Source organism: Onychostoma macrolepis, chromosome 16 (genome assembly GCF_012432095.1).
Source record: "Onychostoma macrolepis isolate SWU-2019 chromosome 16, ASM1243209v1, whole genome shotgun sequence".
Classification (NCBI taxonomy): Eukaryota; Metazoa; Chordata; class Actinopteri; order Cypriniformes; family Cyprinidae; genus Onychostoma; species Onychostoma macrolepis.
Window position 1 is genome coordinate 23,399,028 of NC_081170.1, and position 17,165 is coordinate 23,416,192.

A 17,165-nucleotide genomic window follows, 5' to 3' on the forward strand; every position below is an offset into this window, starting at 1 on the left:
AATTGTCTTCATATATAATTTATCACTGTTCGAAGGCGAATAACAGCTCTCCGTCTGCTTTCCCCCTTGTGTGTTTGTCCAAGAATGGTACTTACGGTAAAAAAAAAAGATATTACCTCATGCATCATGATAACAAAGCAAGGCTGACGTCACAGATCTGCAACAAATAGCCCTTGTACTTACAGGGCTCTGATTTAGGATTTTTGATCTATTTGGAAACTGCAAAGTAAACATCAAAGTCGTTTCATTATTGTAAACTTTATTTACATTGCACATTTATTCAGAAATAGTTGTTTGAAATACTTTGGACTGGATAGTGCTCTCTAAATATTTAAAAACATAAATACAATAAATAAATCCATTAAATATTTATATACACAATATATATAAATAAATAAATAATTAAATACACAGGATCCAGTTACAAACATACAAAGGACAAAATCAATATGAAAATCATCTATCTAACTAGAGCCTCATGTGTCGCACCAGTGTGAGACTAGATAGGTGCAAAATAGTGTGCAAAATCACACACTGGATGACACTAATGGAAAAAAAGAAACACTGTTTTTTAACTAAAACAACAGATATTTTGAGCAAACTAACTGCATTATGAACTGTGCTGTTTCTGTCTATTTGGACAGCAGGCATCACTCCTCACCTGTCAACAAGCTGTTAGAGGTGGGTTCTCTAAATTCTTTTTTCATCTCTCTTTCCACCTCCTTCCCTCTTTCTCTTTCTAAGTTGGCCTGCGTATCTAAGGTTGTAGTATCCAAGGTTGCCCACCCGACTGCTGTACTGTCCTGACAGGACCCCCCCTGATCTCTACTCCCTCGGCTCCCTCTACTACCTCTACTCTTCCGTGAGGAATCTTTCTTCACACGCTCCCCAGATGACTGACTGGTAGCTGTGCTTCTTCTCCTCCAGCTGTGGATATAAGAGAGTGTGATGCTTCCACGATACCCTGCATGTGTGGAAAATACAGAGACAGAGACAGAAATGTGAAGAAATGGTGACAGAGAATTAAAATTAACGAAAATATATAAGTATTGACAAACAGACACAGATAGATAGATAGATAGATAGATAGATAGATAGATAGATAGATAGATAGATAGATAGATAGATAGATAGATAGCTCCTGACCATCAGAATCACTGCCGTCTGTGCTCCTTGTTCTCCTCCTGTCTCCATCTTTTCCTCTCAGGCACAGGAGATCATAGACATCCTCCCTGAAGTCGCGGTTCATGATCTGGTAGATGAAGGGGTTTATCATGCAGTGTGACTTGGCAAAAATAGCTGGAATGAGTGAGACCTCTGGCTTTAATATGGACACAAGATGTGACTGATGTCCATTCATTCCTCCATGTGCAGAACCCACAGTTGAACTTGATCCATGATGCCCTACTGAATGATGGGAATGATCAGAAGTCATATTCCTCCAGGAGCCAAAAGCATCCCCGAAGTGTTCTGAAGAGGTCCAGTTAATGAGGAAGGGAAAACCAAAGACGTCAGACAACCCTCCACCATGGCTGACGCCTGCTGCTGACATTCCACCCGTGAGAGCGGTTCCTCCGTCTTCTCCAGTGTGTTCCTCTCTGGCAGTCAAAGCGGAGTAGAGCGAAACGATCGCATAGGGAGTCCAGGCAATCAGAAATGAGGAACACACCACTGCTGCTATCTGCAACGAAACATTTCAGGAACTGTGTGATACAAGAAGGAAATAAGAAATTGTTTGTGAATCATGAAAAGGAATAAAGTGAATAGTAGTGTGCAGGTAACAGCAGGGCAACCATTGTCATCATTTTAATGTGTATTTTCAATTTAGTCTGGGTTTTGTCCATTTTTACTTAATTGTTCTTTTTTTCTAGATTGATTCACGTTCAAAGGGTCTGAGACCATTTGGAGTGTTCACATATTGGCTGCAAATGTAGCGAACGATGCTCAGACCCCTTAAAAGGACCAAGTGTGAAAACACCCAAGATATCCCATGTTAAATGTCATTGTGTCTGAGAAGTGGGTCCTTTCCAAAGGTATGATGGGTGATCAATCAGAGCTGGTACCTTTGTCAACCGGAGATCTTTGCTGTTGTGAGTGACATTGGATGAAGGGATTGAAGCCAATATGCGACCAGACCGATACACCTGAAATCACACATCACCGTAGCAACACTTCAATTCAGTCAACGTTAGAATCAAATAACAGTCAAATAACATTCATGTTTTAGCTTCAAGTGTTTCAGAGTCATTATTAATACTGATAGTCTCTCTGTTTATCTCACCTTGATGAGGATAGCGAGGTATGAAATGATGATAGTGAAGGTGGGAACTCCAAAGCAGAGTGATAGAATCAGGTAAATATAGACTCTGTCATTAAGTGAAGACTTCATTCTCCACCTTAGGCCACAGGAAACAATGCATGAACACATCAACACATATTTGCAGTGATGTGTGAATGTTCCAGTGGTTTGTGGGTAAAATAACATTCAGTTGCTTGAAAGTCAACGCTATATTTGTCCCTTGAGAATGCACTCTAAAAACACCAACTAATCTTTGTGGAATAGGTTAGTGACTCATTTACAAGTGTTACTAATGGTTATGGTTCATTACCAGTTTATGGTGCAGCTGGTTCCAAAGGGTTCTGGGCCGTAACTACCAAAGCCAAACACAGGTAGGGAGGCCCAGAATATTGTATAGATCCACACCAGAGCCACAGACAGAGAGGCATGTTTTCTCTCAATCCACTGACCTGAGACAAAGAAACAAGTACATTAGTAAACATCTAAAAGTTAACTTGATGGCTCCATAGTTGCTGGATAGGACTGAAATGTACTAGCTGGCTATTATTATATTGATTGTCACAGCCTGATTCTGTTAGCTGAGAGATATGCAGTCCATCAGAATTAGAAATCTGTTGTGCACTGGATTTGCATAAACGACAACTATTATATCTGATCTTGCGCAATGACATACTATACTTTTAAGGAGGGAGGCAAACTGCAATTATAGAAATAATGCAATAAATTTCTTCAATCACAAACCAGCTTGAGTGATCTCATTTTCTCAGCACATGCTTTGTTTTCTCTCTGCCTGAGGAAAAATAAGTTCAATAAGCTACTGAATGATTTTGTGAGAATTTTCAACAACAAAATTTTGAGATTTAAAAAGTTTTTTTTTTTTTAAATGTCTGATTCTTTAAAGCAGGCAGGTTTTAAATTAATTAAATTAAATTAAATTAAATTAATTAATTTAATTTAATTAATTAATTTAATTTAATTTAATTTAATTTAATTTAATTTAATTTAATTTAATTTAATTTAATTTAATTTAATTTAATTTAATTTAATTTAATTTAATTTAATTTAATTTAATTTAATTTAATTTAATTTAAAAATCTGCCTGCTTTAAAGAATCAGACATTTAAAAAAAAATGTATTTCATTTAATTTCATTTTCTGTTCTATGCAGAGATCGATCCTGGAGCCTGGGCAGTGAAACACTGCATAATTCATTTAATTTCATTAAAGTTCTTGGAAATCGTTCTGGACTAAGCTGATCATGATAGTTTAGTAAAAATTATTTAGTTCATTTAATATAATTACAATGTAGATTCCACTTATCATACAAATTATTCAGCAATATTAATACTAATAAGATATTATTTCTTTGATATGTACTCTTATTTGAGATACAGGGGTTAAAAGGTAAAATATTTCAGGAAAAGGGGTATCAGATTATAGAGAAATGATAGTGATAGTGATAGCGATAGCGATAGTGATAGTGATAGTGATAGTGATAGTGCTAATTATTTGTCCAACAAGAATAACCAAATTCTGTACTTTCATCTGTAATGCCTGATGTGGAAATGAATAATTGAGTAGGCCTATATTTGAACTAACTTGCAAGTCTCATCAGCATATAATATAATAAAATAAAACAACTAACATTCAGTGGATAAAAATGGAGAATTACCATATCGAAAGCTACAGATCTTGAAACAGCGGTCGAGGGAGATAAAGCAGGTAGTGATGAGAGACCCAATGCCAAAAACAAAACCCTGAAACCCGTACCACATACATCCTGTTTCCCCAAAAATCCATGCATGCGACAGACTAAGAGAGATAAACAGAGAGAAAGAAAAACAGTTCAGAGCAGAAGCAAAATACTGAGCACAGCAAATCTAAAAATAACTAGAATAACTCTACATATTTAATATGCTCAATTTCTGCAGATCTGTTTTTTCTGAGTTTATTTTCTATAAGACTGAACCTTACCAGTTTCCTCTTGTATATATACAAGTTCAGAAACCAAAAAGCTAAGGGTGATGGTTTTTATATAGCTTTATAACTTCTTACCCAATATGTTGTAGGCCCAAGATATTTATGTTGTATTTCGTCTTTTTCACAAATCATCCCCTGAGGGCATGTTTTAGTGGTTTGTGGGTAAAAAAGAATACTTTCAGCTACATAAAAGTGAAACCCTTTTGGCCCCTTGAGAATGCACTCTAAATAGGCTACCATGAAACATATAGTGGCAAGAGATTTCAAATTATTTTTGTTTTCTTTTTTCCACAAAAATCTATTTCATTACTACTTTTCGAGTAGTATAAACACATGAATTTAAAAAAATTAAAATAAAGCAAAACCGATTCAAGAGCACATCTAAAGTATTTTGACCAAATGCCTGTTAAATTTGAAATCCTCTCTAAAGTCCAACCAGATCTATAATATACCCTGCGTTTCTGTTCTACATTATGTAATATCATCAGTAATGGCTTATATTTGGACTGTCAATCTTCTTTCTTAACTAACACAATCCTCTGGTCTTGATAAACACTCACAAAATTCAGAAGATATGGAGGGATAATCATAAGAGCGGCTGATGCACGCGATGTCATAGACTAATATAGGCTTCAAGAGAGCTTTTATAACTTGTAATGTACACTGGCATGCCAAGCAAACTTAGTATAACCCTAAATATGCTTGTTAAGAATCACGTTATGTGTAAATGTGTTATCTAAAGCAGTTGCAGTCAGTGGTGGTACCTTGAGATGATGAGGCATGGCGCCCCCAGCAGGCTGTAGCCAAAATCACAAACAGCCAGATTGATGGTCATCAGTTCGTGCGCTCTGAGCTTCTTTCTCCTCTGTCCATAAACCAACAATACCAGTCCATTCCCAATCACCGACACCACACCTGGGACAGACAGAGACAAACATAGATCATAGTGCCAAGCGTCATCTAACACAACCAAAAATTGTATTCAATTTATGGTAACAAAAAAAAAAAAAAAAATTTTGTAGATAGTGTTACTCACTTTTGCATTTACTTAAATAAAAATCATGTTCCATGAAGATATTTTGTAAATTTCCTACCGTAAATATATCAAAACTTAATTTTTGATTAGTAATATGCATTGCTAAAAACTTCATTTTGATTTTTATTTATTTATTTATTTTTGCACCCTTAGATTCCAGATTTTCAAATAGTTGTATCTCAGACAAATATTGTCCTATCCTAACAAACCATAAATCAATGGAAAGCTTATTTATTCAGAGTTTAAATCTAAAATAATTCACAAAAATATTGATTTATGACTGGTTTTGTGGTCCAGGGTCACATATATTAAAACTGTTACTGTAAAAAAGTACACGTAATGTTCCATTAACAATTACAACACATGTAATTTGCAGTAAAGTTAAAAAGAAATACTGTGTAATTTATAGTGAAATATTTATTGTTTTCAACAAAACTAAGAACTATTAAACTCAATACTCAAAAGTTAATACTTTTAGCTCACTTGCAATATTTTTAAGCTTACTGCTAAGAATGCTTAAAAAAAACTGTTATTTGAATGACTACAAGTTATCTTACTGTTTGAAATACATATACATTTTACCTTTAAAAGCAATAATGCAAAATGCATTGTCCTATATTTTTAATATTAAAATTTATCATTCAACATCTGATTTATAGTAAGATATATATATATATATATATATATATATATATATATATATATTAACTTTTAATATCCTAATGATTTTGGCATAAAATAAAAATTATAATTTTGACCCATACAATGTATTTTTGGCTATTACTGCAAATCCTACCCATGCGACTTATGACCGGTTTTGTGGTTGTGGTCCAGGGTCACATATTTATATACTGTATTCATATTTATTAACTCTTACTGTAAATTAAAGGTATTGTCCCATTAAAAAAGGACAATAGGCTACATGCAATTTAACAGTAAGGTCACTTATAGTCAACCAATGAACCAGTGTTTTTTAGACCAATTTATGCTCTATATCCACCTTTTTTTTTTTTTGCAAGGAGCTAAAAATATTGATTTGGTCAAACACATCAATGCATATGAGCACCTCTTGCTGCACTGCAGTTTTTAAATGACTCTGTAATGGCAGTTGTATTTATTGTGCAAATCAGCACAGAAGTGTATTGATTGTAGAGGACAAGTGTCTTTAGATTACATAGGTTCTGATTGCAAATCATGTCTTGACTGAATAAATAGAGTAGACTCCCATGTCAGACCCCCCAAAACATGATATATGTTTTACCACTTACTAATGCATCTCTTAATCAAAAGCATTTTCAATAGTGGTCTTTCTAATTTTGGACTCCACTGAACTCTAAACAATTATAATTTAATAAAAGACTAATAACTGACCTGTGATGATGAGTATGATGGCTATGCTCAGGTCAGCGGACGAAGAGAGCTGTGAGCGGAAGGCATGAGGGACAGAGGACGGGACAGAGATAGACCCCATCCACGAGCCATTCACTCTCTTAGACATTAACTACTAACAGAGAGACAGACAGAAAGGAAAAGAGAAAAACTGAGACCTAATGATGCTGCTGTGCCCAAGAAAACCCAGTTGGAAAAATACAGCTGCACAGGTATTAAGTATTGTTTTATAAACAATGATAACAAACTTGTTCAAGTGTGATAAGTTATTTCACTTAAGCTATTCGAACCACAATTCAGCTTTAAATGAGAGTGTCAAATGAAATATTGAACCCAAACAGAGGCACATCTGGGCAAAGAACTAAAGGTGTATTCACACCAGGAAAGTCCGATAGTTCACTTGCTTTGGTCCGGACCAAATCCGGACCAAATGATTGCTGTATTCACACCTGCCCAAATGATCCGCACCAAAGGGGGAAACGAGCCAGAGTTCGTTTTAATCGAACCAAACAAGACAGGTGTGAATACACCCTAAGTGAAAGTTTTTTACTCACCTTCCTCTGTCAGTCCACCTATTCTGTGTTTATCTCTCCGTCTTTTTCAGTCTGCCACTGTCTCTTAATCTCAAAGTGAAATGCTTGCTTTTCAGTCTTAAGCCTCTTTTGTTCCTGTTGCTCTCTGTTTATACGGGTGGAGCGAATCAATTCAGCTTTGGTCAGTCTGCCAGAGGACCATCAGGATTCATGCACACGAACCCTCCCATCCTTTTGAACACCCACCTCCCTCTTTATGCGCACCTCTACCTTCCTCTCATCCATTTTTTGCACTTCTAACACTTCACCTCTGTGATTAGAGGACAGTCAGAAGTTATTTTTATAGACAACGGGAGCCGTAAATGATGTTTTAGTGAGATGAACAAATGGTTAAGCAGACACAGCACTTGTTGGTGCTATAAGATTAATAAAGCACAGTGACATAATCTGTGAATGTGGGTAAGAGAGAGAGGTGGGGGTCAGCGTTGTATATGGAAGAGCAAATGTGCATGTATAACAGCCATCTGAACTAAACAACTAAAGTCTCTTAATCCTCCGTCCTCATTCTTATCAACAGAATTGAACAGCTTTAAAGTGCATGCATAAACACACATACAGTAAATGCACAAGGACAAGCTGTGCCATAAATCCCACAATCCCTAAACTATGAGTCATATGCAACTACATCTGAAACACTGATTTTGTTGTAAGATGATAGTTTAGAACCTAACATTGTAAACAGCATTTTAAGATTGCAAAATGTCAAATCTAATATGGGTGATGCATGGTTAATAATGTTATGTACTTTTGAGTGATGAAGTCTATATGCTTCCCCCCCCCCCCCCACCCCCACTGTGCTCATCATTGGTAAATCTGTGCCTTGCTAATGCAGTGCATTAATGTTGAAATATGTCCATTGGTCCTCTGACTTGCACATCAATAACATTGATAGACATATTTCATAAAGGCCCATCAGGTGAAATAATGGCATGTCTATGTCAGGGTGCATTATTCATGGAAAACTACCCCCGATCCACAAATGGACTGAGTATTGAACTAAAAGAGTGAGTCAGGGAGCAAATGAGAATGCAATGGAGTGCTTAGATGAGTGCATGAGAGCAGTTTCAAAGGGACACTGTATTTAATTGAAAACAGTGAGAAGTTAGTTTATCAGCAGACCAGGTCTAATAGAAACTTTCCTGGTAACCAATTTATATTTTGATAGTCCACTTTAGACATTCTGCCAACTATAACTTTGTAACTGCATATCAACTAATTCTCACTATAGAATAGTAGAAGTGTTACTGTTTTTCTCAATTGCAAACACAATTCATGAAACCGTTTTCCATTTTCTCACAATACACAACTACACACTTGTACAAACTTCCAGATCAAAATCAAATATTTTAGTCAATCATATTCTCTTGTCAGAATCAAACTTTGGCCTCAGATGGCACACAAACCTGACAAAAACAGACTACTTTCCTGCCTATTGAACACGTGAGATCAATTCAAAACACTCTTAAGAGAAACCTCCTTTTGGGAATGAGAAATAATTTTGCAAGTCAGTGTCTAATTACAGTATACAACATAAATATAGAAGAGTTGTCTAATGTGAAGTACTGCAATTATACTGAAAGCAGTGTAAAAATGCTGCAGATGAGCTTTGTAGGCCAGCTTCCCTAATGCTTATTCCATAAACAATGATGCCATTGGACTAATTAAAGCATTTCACATTTAAAATAGCAGGTTAACAGAATCCAGTTTCCACAATAAGTCCACTAATGACTATGATCCCCAGGTCCTATGTTTGTTTATATAGGACATGGGAAAACACCCCCCAAAAAAACACCTAATAGTTTGATCATTACTGGAAAGCCGTTCACACAAACAGCAACTACCCGTCACACCAACAAATAACTTTAGCAGCTTTACATGCTTGATTTGAGTTAAGTGGATTTTGATTGGTCTTTTATCAGCAGTAAATGAAAGAAAATAAGTTTAGCAATTGTAATAGTTCCCCAGTTGTTATTATAGCTGTGGTGCAGATGTTGGTATTTTTGGTTTAAATTCCCATGAATAATTCCAGTGATTTTATCCTTAAACACTGAAACAGCAGTGACTGTAGAAAAACATTTACACAACCTTATTCCAAAACCACATGACTTCATGAAGTGCACTTGTAAATTTCAGTGCGAGCCACTGATTGCTAGTATGTACTTTTCTTTTTCTAGGGTGCAAGTTTTATATTTGGTCAAACTAACCACTTCACTATAAGTGCGAATTGACAAATTGGGAAAGGAAGCCAAATAAAGACACTAAATTTGCTTTAAAATAACATGCCCAAGTCTAGGAAGACTTCTGACCCAAATAAGTCACTAGATCTAGTAACACAGAAAACAGTTTCCCTTTCTCACAAACAGAGGACTTTATTCCGTCACAGGTTGTTAGCAGACAGAAAAGCCTTTGAAGGCAACATCCATTTTAAACCTCACACAAAACAGAACAGAGTATTTTCATATAAAAATAACATTGGTCTTCAAGTCAAGCATGTAATTTCCTTCAGGCATGTGCTGCAAACATCCAACCAGATGAGAGAATGGTGGGTTGCGTATCAAAATGACAAAAAGGGGGTCACATTTACTCCTTGGAGGCCATGTGTGCCATCAGGTCACATACACGGTTGCTGTAACCGAACTCATTGTCATACCTATGGGAAAGAGAATGAATTAGTGTCACTCAAAACAAGCCAAGAGTCTCAGTTGGAAATATTGTAGTTTGAGTTGAACAATGAATGACCAAGTGAAACTGTATTAAAGGGAAACTCTGAATTCTAGATGATACAGGAGTTGTGAAATGGGGGGGGGGCTTACCATGTGACCAGCTTGACAAAGTGATCGTTGAGGGCAATGCCAGCACCGGCATCAAAGATGGATGAACGCACATCCCCGTTGAAGTCAGTGGATACCACCTGCACACAGAAGGAAGTTATAAACAATTCACTGAAAAACCCTGGTCACAACACTGACACAACTGGATGGGCATACCTGGTGCTCGGTGTATCCCAGAATGCCTTTCATGGGTCCATCAGCAGCAGCCTTGACCACTTTCTTGATGTCATCATACTTGGCCTGCAGTTAGCAAAAGACATGGGAAAAAGCCAACAGGTCAGTCAAGTCACCTACACTGCACAGAATGAATCAGTCCTGCTGTAGGCAAAACAAAGTTCATTGAACTGAAGCCACTTTATGCAGGTCTGGAAATAAACTCACAGGTTTCTCAAGACGAACAGTCAGATCCACCACAGACACGTTGGGGGTGGGGACACGGAAGGCCATACCAGTAAGCTTGCTGAAATGAGCAACAAGCATCAGTATGTTTGGACAGCAGAAAGAGGAAGTAAAAGTGAAACAAATCCTCAAGTTCCTCCAAGCAGAACATTCCACTTTTGAGTAAATAACAGTGCATCATGAAAACACGCCAACTGACCTATAAAGTGGCATGCTGAACACTTTCATGTAAGTTAAAACAAATCTGGGAAATGAACAGATCCAATCCAACAGATGTGTTACTGACCCATTGAGCTCAGGAATGACTTTGCCCACAGCCTTGGCAGCCCCAGTGGAGGCTGGGATAATGTTCTGACTGGCACCGCGGCCATCCCTCCACAGTTTTCCTGAGGGCCCGTCCACAGTTTTCTGTGTGGCTGTGATGGCATGAACAGTGCTCTAAAAGGGGGGAATTGGGGACGATTAATGTCCCGAGAAGGATAAAACAAACTGTGCGCGCGCATCTCGTTTATTGATGCATTTTCAATAAGAAATCAAGTGTAGGGCTTGATAAGTGGAACAGAATAAATTGACGCATCATGTCAGGTTTAAATCACTTGGGTCAAAAGGCTTTTTGGCGAGATTGGAAAGGCAGTTTGAGCTTACCATAAGACCTTCAATGATGACAAAGTTATCATTGATGACCTTGGCCAAGGGAGCCAAGCAGTTGGTGGTGCAGGAGGCATTGCTAGTAAACAGAGGTGGAATTGGTCACAAAAAGGGAATCATTTTAACGACAAGCAGGGACTTTAAGTGGAAGAGACAGATGTTTGGGTTTAACATACTTGAGTTCAACTGTTTGCTTTAGTACACCCCCTACAGTATATTAACCATTATTGCATCTCAGCAGCATAAATCATTTTAACATGCTTTAATACTCAAGTATTTATGCAACTTTGACAGAAAAAAAAAAAAAAAAAAAGCCCAAAGCGATAAATATAAAAAGACAAGCAAAATAATGCCCAAGTTGATTGTATACAAACTTTATAAATTTAAATTCAATGTAAATAACTTCTGTTGAATAATTTAAAATGAAATTGACAAAGTAAAATTAAAAACCCAAAACGTACAACAAATAAACTGAAAGAATTCTGACTGTAATTAATAAATTGATATTTTAGTTTCAATTTTATATTAATCTAAACTTCAATTTTACTAAAGGCTGCTTCTTCTGGTCTCACACACACACACGGAAACTGTCATCAATTAACTTTTTACACAAATGTATATCCTTACCTGACAACTTTGAGGGAATTATCATATTTCTCATGGTTGACACCCATGACAAACATAGGGGCATCTGCACTGGGGGCAGAGATGATGACTCTCTTGGCACCACCCTTAAGGTGAGCCTAGCAGGAGAGAGCAAAGGTTCAGACAGGAAGTGTACAATAGAGTTTATGACTGATGTAATGACTGTGACTACATACAGAAGCCTTCTCAATGGTGGTGAAAACACCAGTAGACTCCACAACATATGTAGCGCCTGCATCACCCCATTTAATGTTGGCTGGATCCCTCCTGCATGGATACAGATAGAGAGATCAGAGCATATCTCACTGAATAAGTCACGTAATGTTTGTAGGGACAGCACTCACTCGCTGAAGACGGTGATAGCATGACCGTCAATGACCAGCTTGCCGCCTTCAGCCTTAACCTCACCCTTGTACTTTCCATGGGTGGAGTCATACTTGAACATGTAAACCTGTGAAGAGAGAAGTGAATCAGATTTAAGGAAAATCAAATCTGAAACTTTAAGAACCGCATAGAAAGTTCAGCGCACCATCACTCAGAAGGAAACCAAAATTAGGAACTTGCCATGTAATCAAGGTCAATGAATGGGTCATTGATGGCCACAATCTCTACTTTCTTGGACTGGAAACCAGCTCGGGTCACCAGACGCCCAATGCGGCCAAATCTGGGTTTAAATAAAATAAACATTGTTTCCACAAACATCAAGCAGCATAATGGTTCAGCAGATTTCTGAATTATCATGCGACACTGAAGGCTGGAGTAATGTTACATTTTAAAACTGAAAATGCAGCTCTGTTGGGCACAACCCCCCCACCACATTTCAAAAGTTAGTGTATTTGTAGAGTTCTTAAATGGACCACATGCTTTTGTTTAAAAAAAAAAAAAAAAAAAAAACCACAAACAGTAGTGCAGGAAGGAGAGCCACGAACACCTACAGCAAGTTCCTCATTGTATCCACTAGATGGAACACAAGTTCCATTTCTGAATAATTACAAAACCATTTCCTGTCCTCATGAGCCCTGTGACTGGGCCCACTTGTGACCTACCAGTAAACAGCATCTTATGTTATTTAATTTGTTATGATATAGTGCCACCCTTTCAATATGTGCTAAAGGTAATAAGGCAAAACCCTGGAGAATGGTTTAGTTACATGGTACTACCACCGCATTGGAGACGGTTTGCTAGAGTTTCATAAGGCCTGCCCTTTGCCATTCAGACGGTGATAAAGAATTTCTGGAGACCTCCAGCTGTCATTGTGAGCTATTTTGGTGCCTATAACACCAGCACTGCTCATAAGGCAGATAAGAGGCAGGACTGACTCCATGAAAGAAATCCTCTATTGCAACACTTTCAGCAACCAATTAAATCGAGAGGCCAAAGGAAACCGGGATCACAGTACATACTGCTTTGCACTGATAAGACGTACTGATATGGTGAAGGTACAACAATTTCAAAACATTTGCATGAAGCCTGTTAAGATTGAGAAACAGGCCAAAGGTAGAACATCCTATAGGTATAATGCGCCCGGTAAACAGGGTGAGAGTTTGACCGTTACCTTTTAAACCATTAAGATTCAAAGAGTTCAAGCAGCATGTAATGGCCTATAGGGAAGAATGACACGGAGCCCCCTTTTTTTTGGCATCTTAAAAAAATAAAAAGCCACATGCAACCCTCTAGTGTAAACTGAATGTTTTTGGACTTTTAACCACACATTAGAATTAAGTTACTGCATTAGCTTAAATTGTTAAATGCAATTAGTGGACCAGAATCAAAGCCATTTGACCCAAATTAATGTATTTTATGTAACTTTATAATTACCAAGTTTGCAATCTGGTTCTGTTGATATACTGACAAATACTTAAGGCAAGTTAAGTCACTTTATATTTGAACTATGAAAGTTAGCAGCTGAATTAGTGGTTACAACTTTGTATACTTAAAATATAATAGTGATACATAAAGATCAAGCTTTAGAATGTGCTTTAGTATTCAAGTGTACTTGAAAGCCCAGAAGATAACTGGATTATTTTCTGCGAAAACTTTATTTTTTTAATACTTAAGATTTGAAGTACAATACAAGTAGGCCTACACATTCAAGACAATCAAGGACACTTTTCCACAAGGAGCATGTAGCTGTGAAACACTTACACACACACGACATGATTTAATTCACTGTGGATGTTCTGCAGTTACAAATGGCTCATATTACACGTTAATTGGACTTCATTTTTGGAAACGGTCAAGCGGTTTTACTACCATTGTTTGGGGATGTAACTGAGTGCTCCTCACTCTAGTTTTCATTAAAATAAGAGCCATATTCAAATGAATCCGAACACCTTGCATAGCCAGGCCAAGCAGGTTTGCTGTAAACCAGACAGAGACCTCGAAGGACAGTAGATCAAGCCCTAGGTAAGCACTAAAGTTACTGTGAAATATTCAGGTCTATGTGTGGATGTAAGAGGCGCACGTTCCCTGTACATGTCGCTTAAGGATCACATTTCCAGTTGCATAACTCTATAAGCCGTGGAAAGGTCACAGCAGGTGCAGAGGGTCTCCCATTGCAGAGACAGCCCAGCCAGTGAGAGACTTCAGCTGATTGTTGTTGGGTAGGCTTCTGCATTGTGACCAGTGTATGAAATGGCTATGAAAGATAGACTAAAAGCAAACTCTGACCCTAAAGTAAAAAGCGAGGCAAAGAGGCCAAGTACACAGATAAAACGTACTATTATTTGACCTCACAAAGCACACACCGCGATGGCACAGTCCCAACACAGCGGCGCCACTGGCTCGCGCAGCGGACGCCTCCTCTAATCATTCATCAGAATCAATGAGCGGCCCAGGATATTCAGATCAGTATGATTAAAACTATATTTTCTCAATTAGAATGTTTAGATCAAGACTACCCGTTTCTAGCCTATTAGTAGATTACTCAAAAGCTCCAAAAACAAACACTTTAAGACAAAATAAATTTTGGCGCATTTGTATGCGTGCTTACCCATTGATACCAACTTTAACCATGATGCCTGATATGGTCTTGTCCTCTGGGGGAAAAGAAAACAGAAAGTCAAGTTAGGCTATTTGACTACATTGCGTCAGTCATTATTGGATCAAGCACAAAGTACAGGCTGTGAGTGTAAACGTGCAAAGCTGTTATTCTGAGATGGAGTAGAAGTTTAGTCCAAGTCCCTTTAAACTTAAGTTTATAGTATTACAGCTCATTATATTTAAGTATTTACCTTTTATAGGCATACAACTTTGAAAAGTCGTGATATAGACCTGAACAAACGGCTTTCATACAACACTGTCACAATAACCTCTCTCACACTTTCAGCTGTAGCCTATATTCCAAGTATATGTAGGCTAGTTAAATACTTAACTTATAACTTCAGCAAGGGCCTTTTGTCAGTATATTATGAACTGTGACTACAAAATAATTCCCTATAGGATATAAAGCATATATGAATAGCAAGTTACCGTTTGTGAGAAGCCTCTGTTCGTCCTGACACTTGGTGTGAGTGGACTGATTACAAGCATGAGGTTAATTTATATCTGATGCGGCGGCGTTGACCACGCCCACTTGGACTTTAGGCCATAACTGCCACGCCCCCTTAGAATGTCAAGGTCGTATAGGGGAAAAGTTGGATGAAACAACTACATCACTTAAATAATAACAAATTAAATCAAGCTAAAATAAACTTTTAACATGTTACATAACTACTGACATAATGTTGTCTATTGTCGCTTTTGGAAATGATCAAGCTTCATGTTTTTATTAAAGGGCCAGGCCTTTGTTTTGTAAGCACTTTAATAATAATTAGTGCATTTGAAAAGGCTTTTAAAAATACAACTGTTGTCATGGAGGAAATGTTTTGTATACAGTAGCCTGTACATATGTTGCTAATAATCTTGGTGGCTGCAGATTCAGTCTTAGATCATGGAGACCATACAGTCAGAGACTTTCTGAGCTCACAACTCCGTGCAGTTACTCCACATTTTTGCAGGTGTACTCTGCAAAAAAGACATTTCAGATAAAATGTGCTTGCTAATGGTATTCTCTTAAAAGAAAATTTGATTTGAACATGTCTGTCCACTCTGACCTTCTAACAGTAACTGGCCCAGACTGAGAGCGAGATGAAGCAGGGGATCAAATCACCCTCATCTTGAGTGTGTGACATTTACAGGAAAGACCACGACCCTTCCCTTTCACCCTGCCATTCCTGCATCCCATAATCCCTCACATCGCCATCGGTAGGAAATCTTTAACCAGCACGTGCGAATTCGCAAGTGCATCTGCAACAATTGGAAAAGCAGAAAAATGGTTGAAGAAACTGGTTGGAGATTACACAGGTTTCCTGTTTTAAGGTATAATTTACCTAAAAATGAAATCATCATTTAGACACCTTTAAGTTGTTCCAAGCCTGTATGACTGACTTTCTTCTGTTGAACCCAAAAGAAGGTATTTTGAAGAATCAAAACGTTTCTAGTCCCCATTGACTTCCCTAGTATTTTCTCCCGATACAATAGAAGTCAGTGGGAACCAGCAATTGTTTAGTTACCCGCATTCTTCAAAATATCTTCTTTTAGGTTTAAACTCATACAGGTTTGGAACAACCTGAGGGTGAGTAAATGATGACAGAAATTTCACTTTTAGGTGAACTATCCCTTTAAAACATTAGTCTCAAACTCAATTCCTGGAGGGCCACAGCTCTGCACAGTTTAGCTCCAACCCTAATCAAACACACCTGATCCAACTAATCAAGCTCTTGAGGAATACTACCCTGCGTCCCAATGTGCATACTATCACCCTATCTGCCCTAAATAGTATTGAAAATTACTAATATCACATAGAATTCAGCATGGATAGTATGCACATTGGGACGCAGGCCTAGAAACTTCCAAGCAGGTGTGATTTGGAGCTGCGTGGTTGGAGCTAAACTCTGCAGAGCTGTGGCCCTGCAGGAATTGAGTTTGAGACCACCACTTTAAAACAAGCACAATCCTTCAGAGAGTGACAGGGTAGATTAATTGCTTAGTTTCTAAATTACCTTAGTGAATTTGATCACAAAGTACATTTGATTAATCACATTATAATCTCTCTGTTATCCATCAAATTTAGCGTTGGTGTTAATTATTTAAATGTAGTTGAGTCTTTGTCTCTTGTCTGCAATTAATCACAGGGCTATACTAGTAATTAACACTGACACGATCCAGGAGATTAGGTGCTCCGTCATTGCAAAAAAAAAAAAAATACATTCATGCTTTATAGCAATTAGCTGTCAAAGTGCAATGTTCTAATGTTCCACGGTAAATCTGCACTTCTGTTGCAAGATGTGATTTTTAACTTTGCAA

The 17,165-nt window shown here is 37.6% G+C and overlaps 2 protein-coding genes across 2 annotated transcripts; both read right to left on the reverse strand.

Annotated features, from left to right (window-relative positions):
• Positions 1-251: 251 nt before the first annotated feature.
• On the reverse strand, positions 252-8,053 carry opn9 (opsin 9). Its single transcript, XM_058747246.1, has 8 exons — positions 6,686-8,053; positions 5,043-5,193; positions 3,971-4,110; positions 2,610-2,748; positions 2,282-2,396; positions 2,064-2,144; positions 1,147-1,681; positions 252-964 (listed from the first exon to the last, which is right to left on the reverse strand). The coding sequence occupies exons 1-8, from the start codon at positions 6,810-6,812 to the stop codon at positions 651-653; spliced, it is 1,602 nt and encodes a 533-aa protein (XP_058603229.1). The 5' UTR covers positions 6,813-8,053; the 3' UTR covers positions 252-650.
• A 1,586-nt stretch (positions 8,054-9,639) lies between these two features.
• On the reverse strand, positions 9,640-15,402 carry gapdh (glyceraldehyde-3-phosphate dehydrogenase). The gene is made up of 12 exons (XM_058746784.1): positions 15,291-15,402; positions 14,812-14,857; positions 12,384-12,483; positions 12,164-12,270; positions 11,996-12,086; positions 11,802-11,917; positions 11,172-11,253; positions 10,813-10,964; positions 10,509-10,587; positions 10,284-10,367; positions 10,110-10,207; positions 9,640-9,946 (listed from the first exon to the last, which is right to left on the reverse strand). Exons 2-12 carry the CDS (start codon positions 14,832-14,834, stop codon positions 9,877-9,879), a joined length of 1,002 nt encoding a protein of 333 aa, XP_058602767.1. The 5' UTR covers positions 14,835-14,857; positions 15,291-15,402; the 3' UTR covers positions 9,640-9,876.
• Between the last annotated feature and the right edge of the window lie 1,763 nt (positions 15,403-17,165).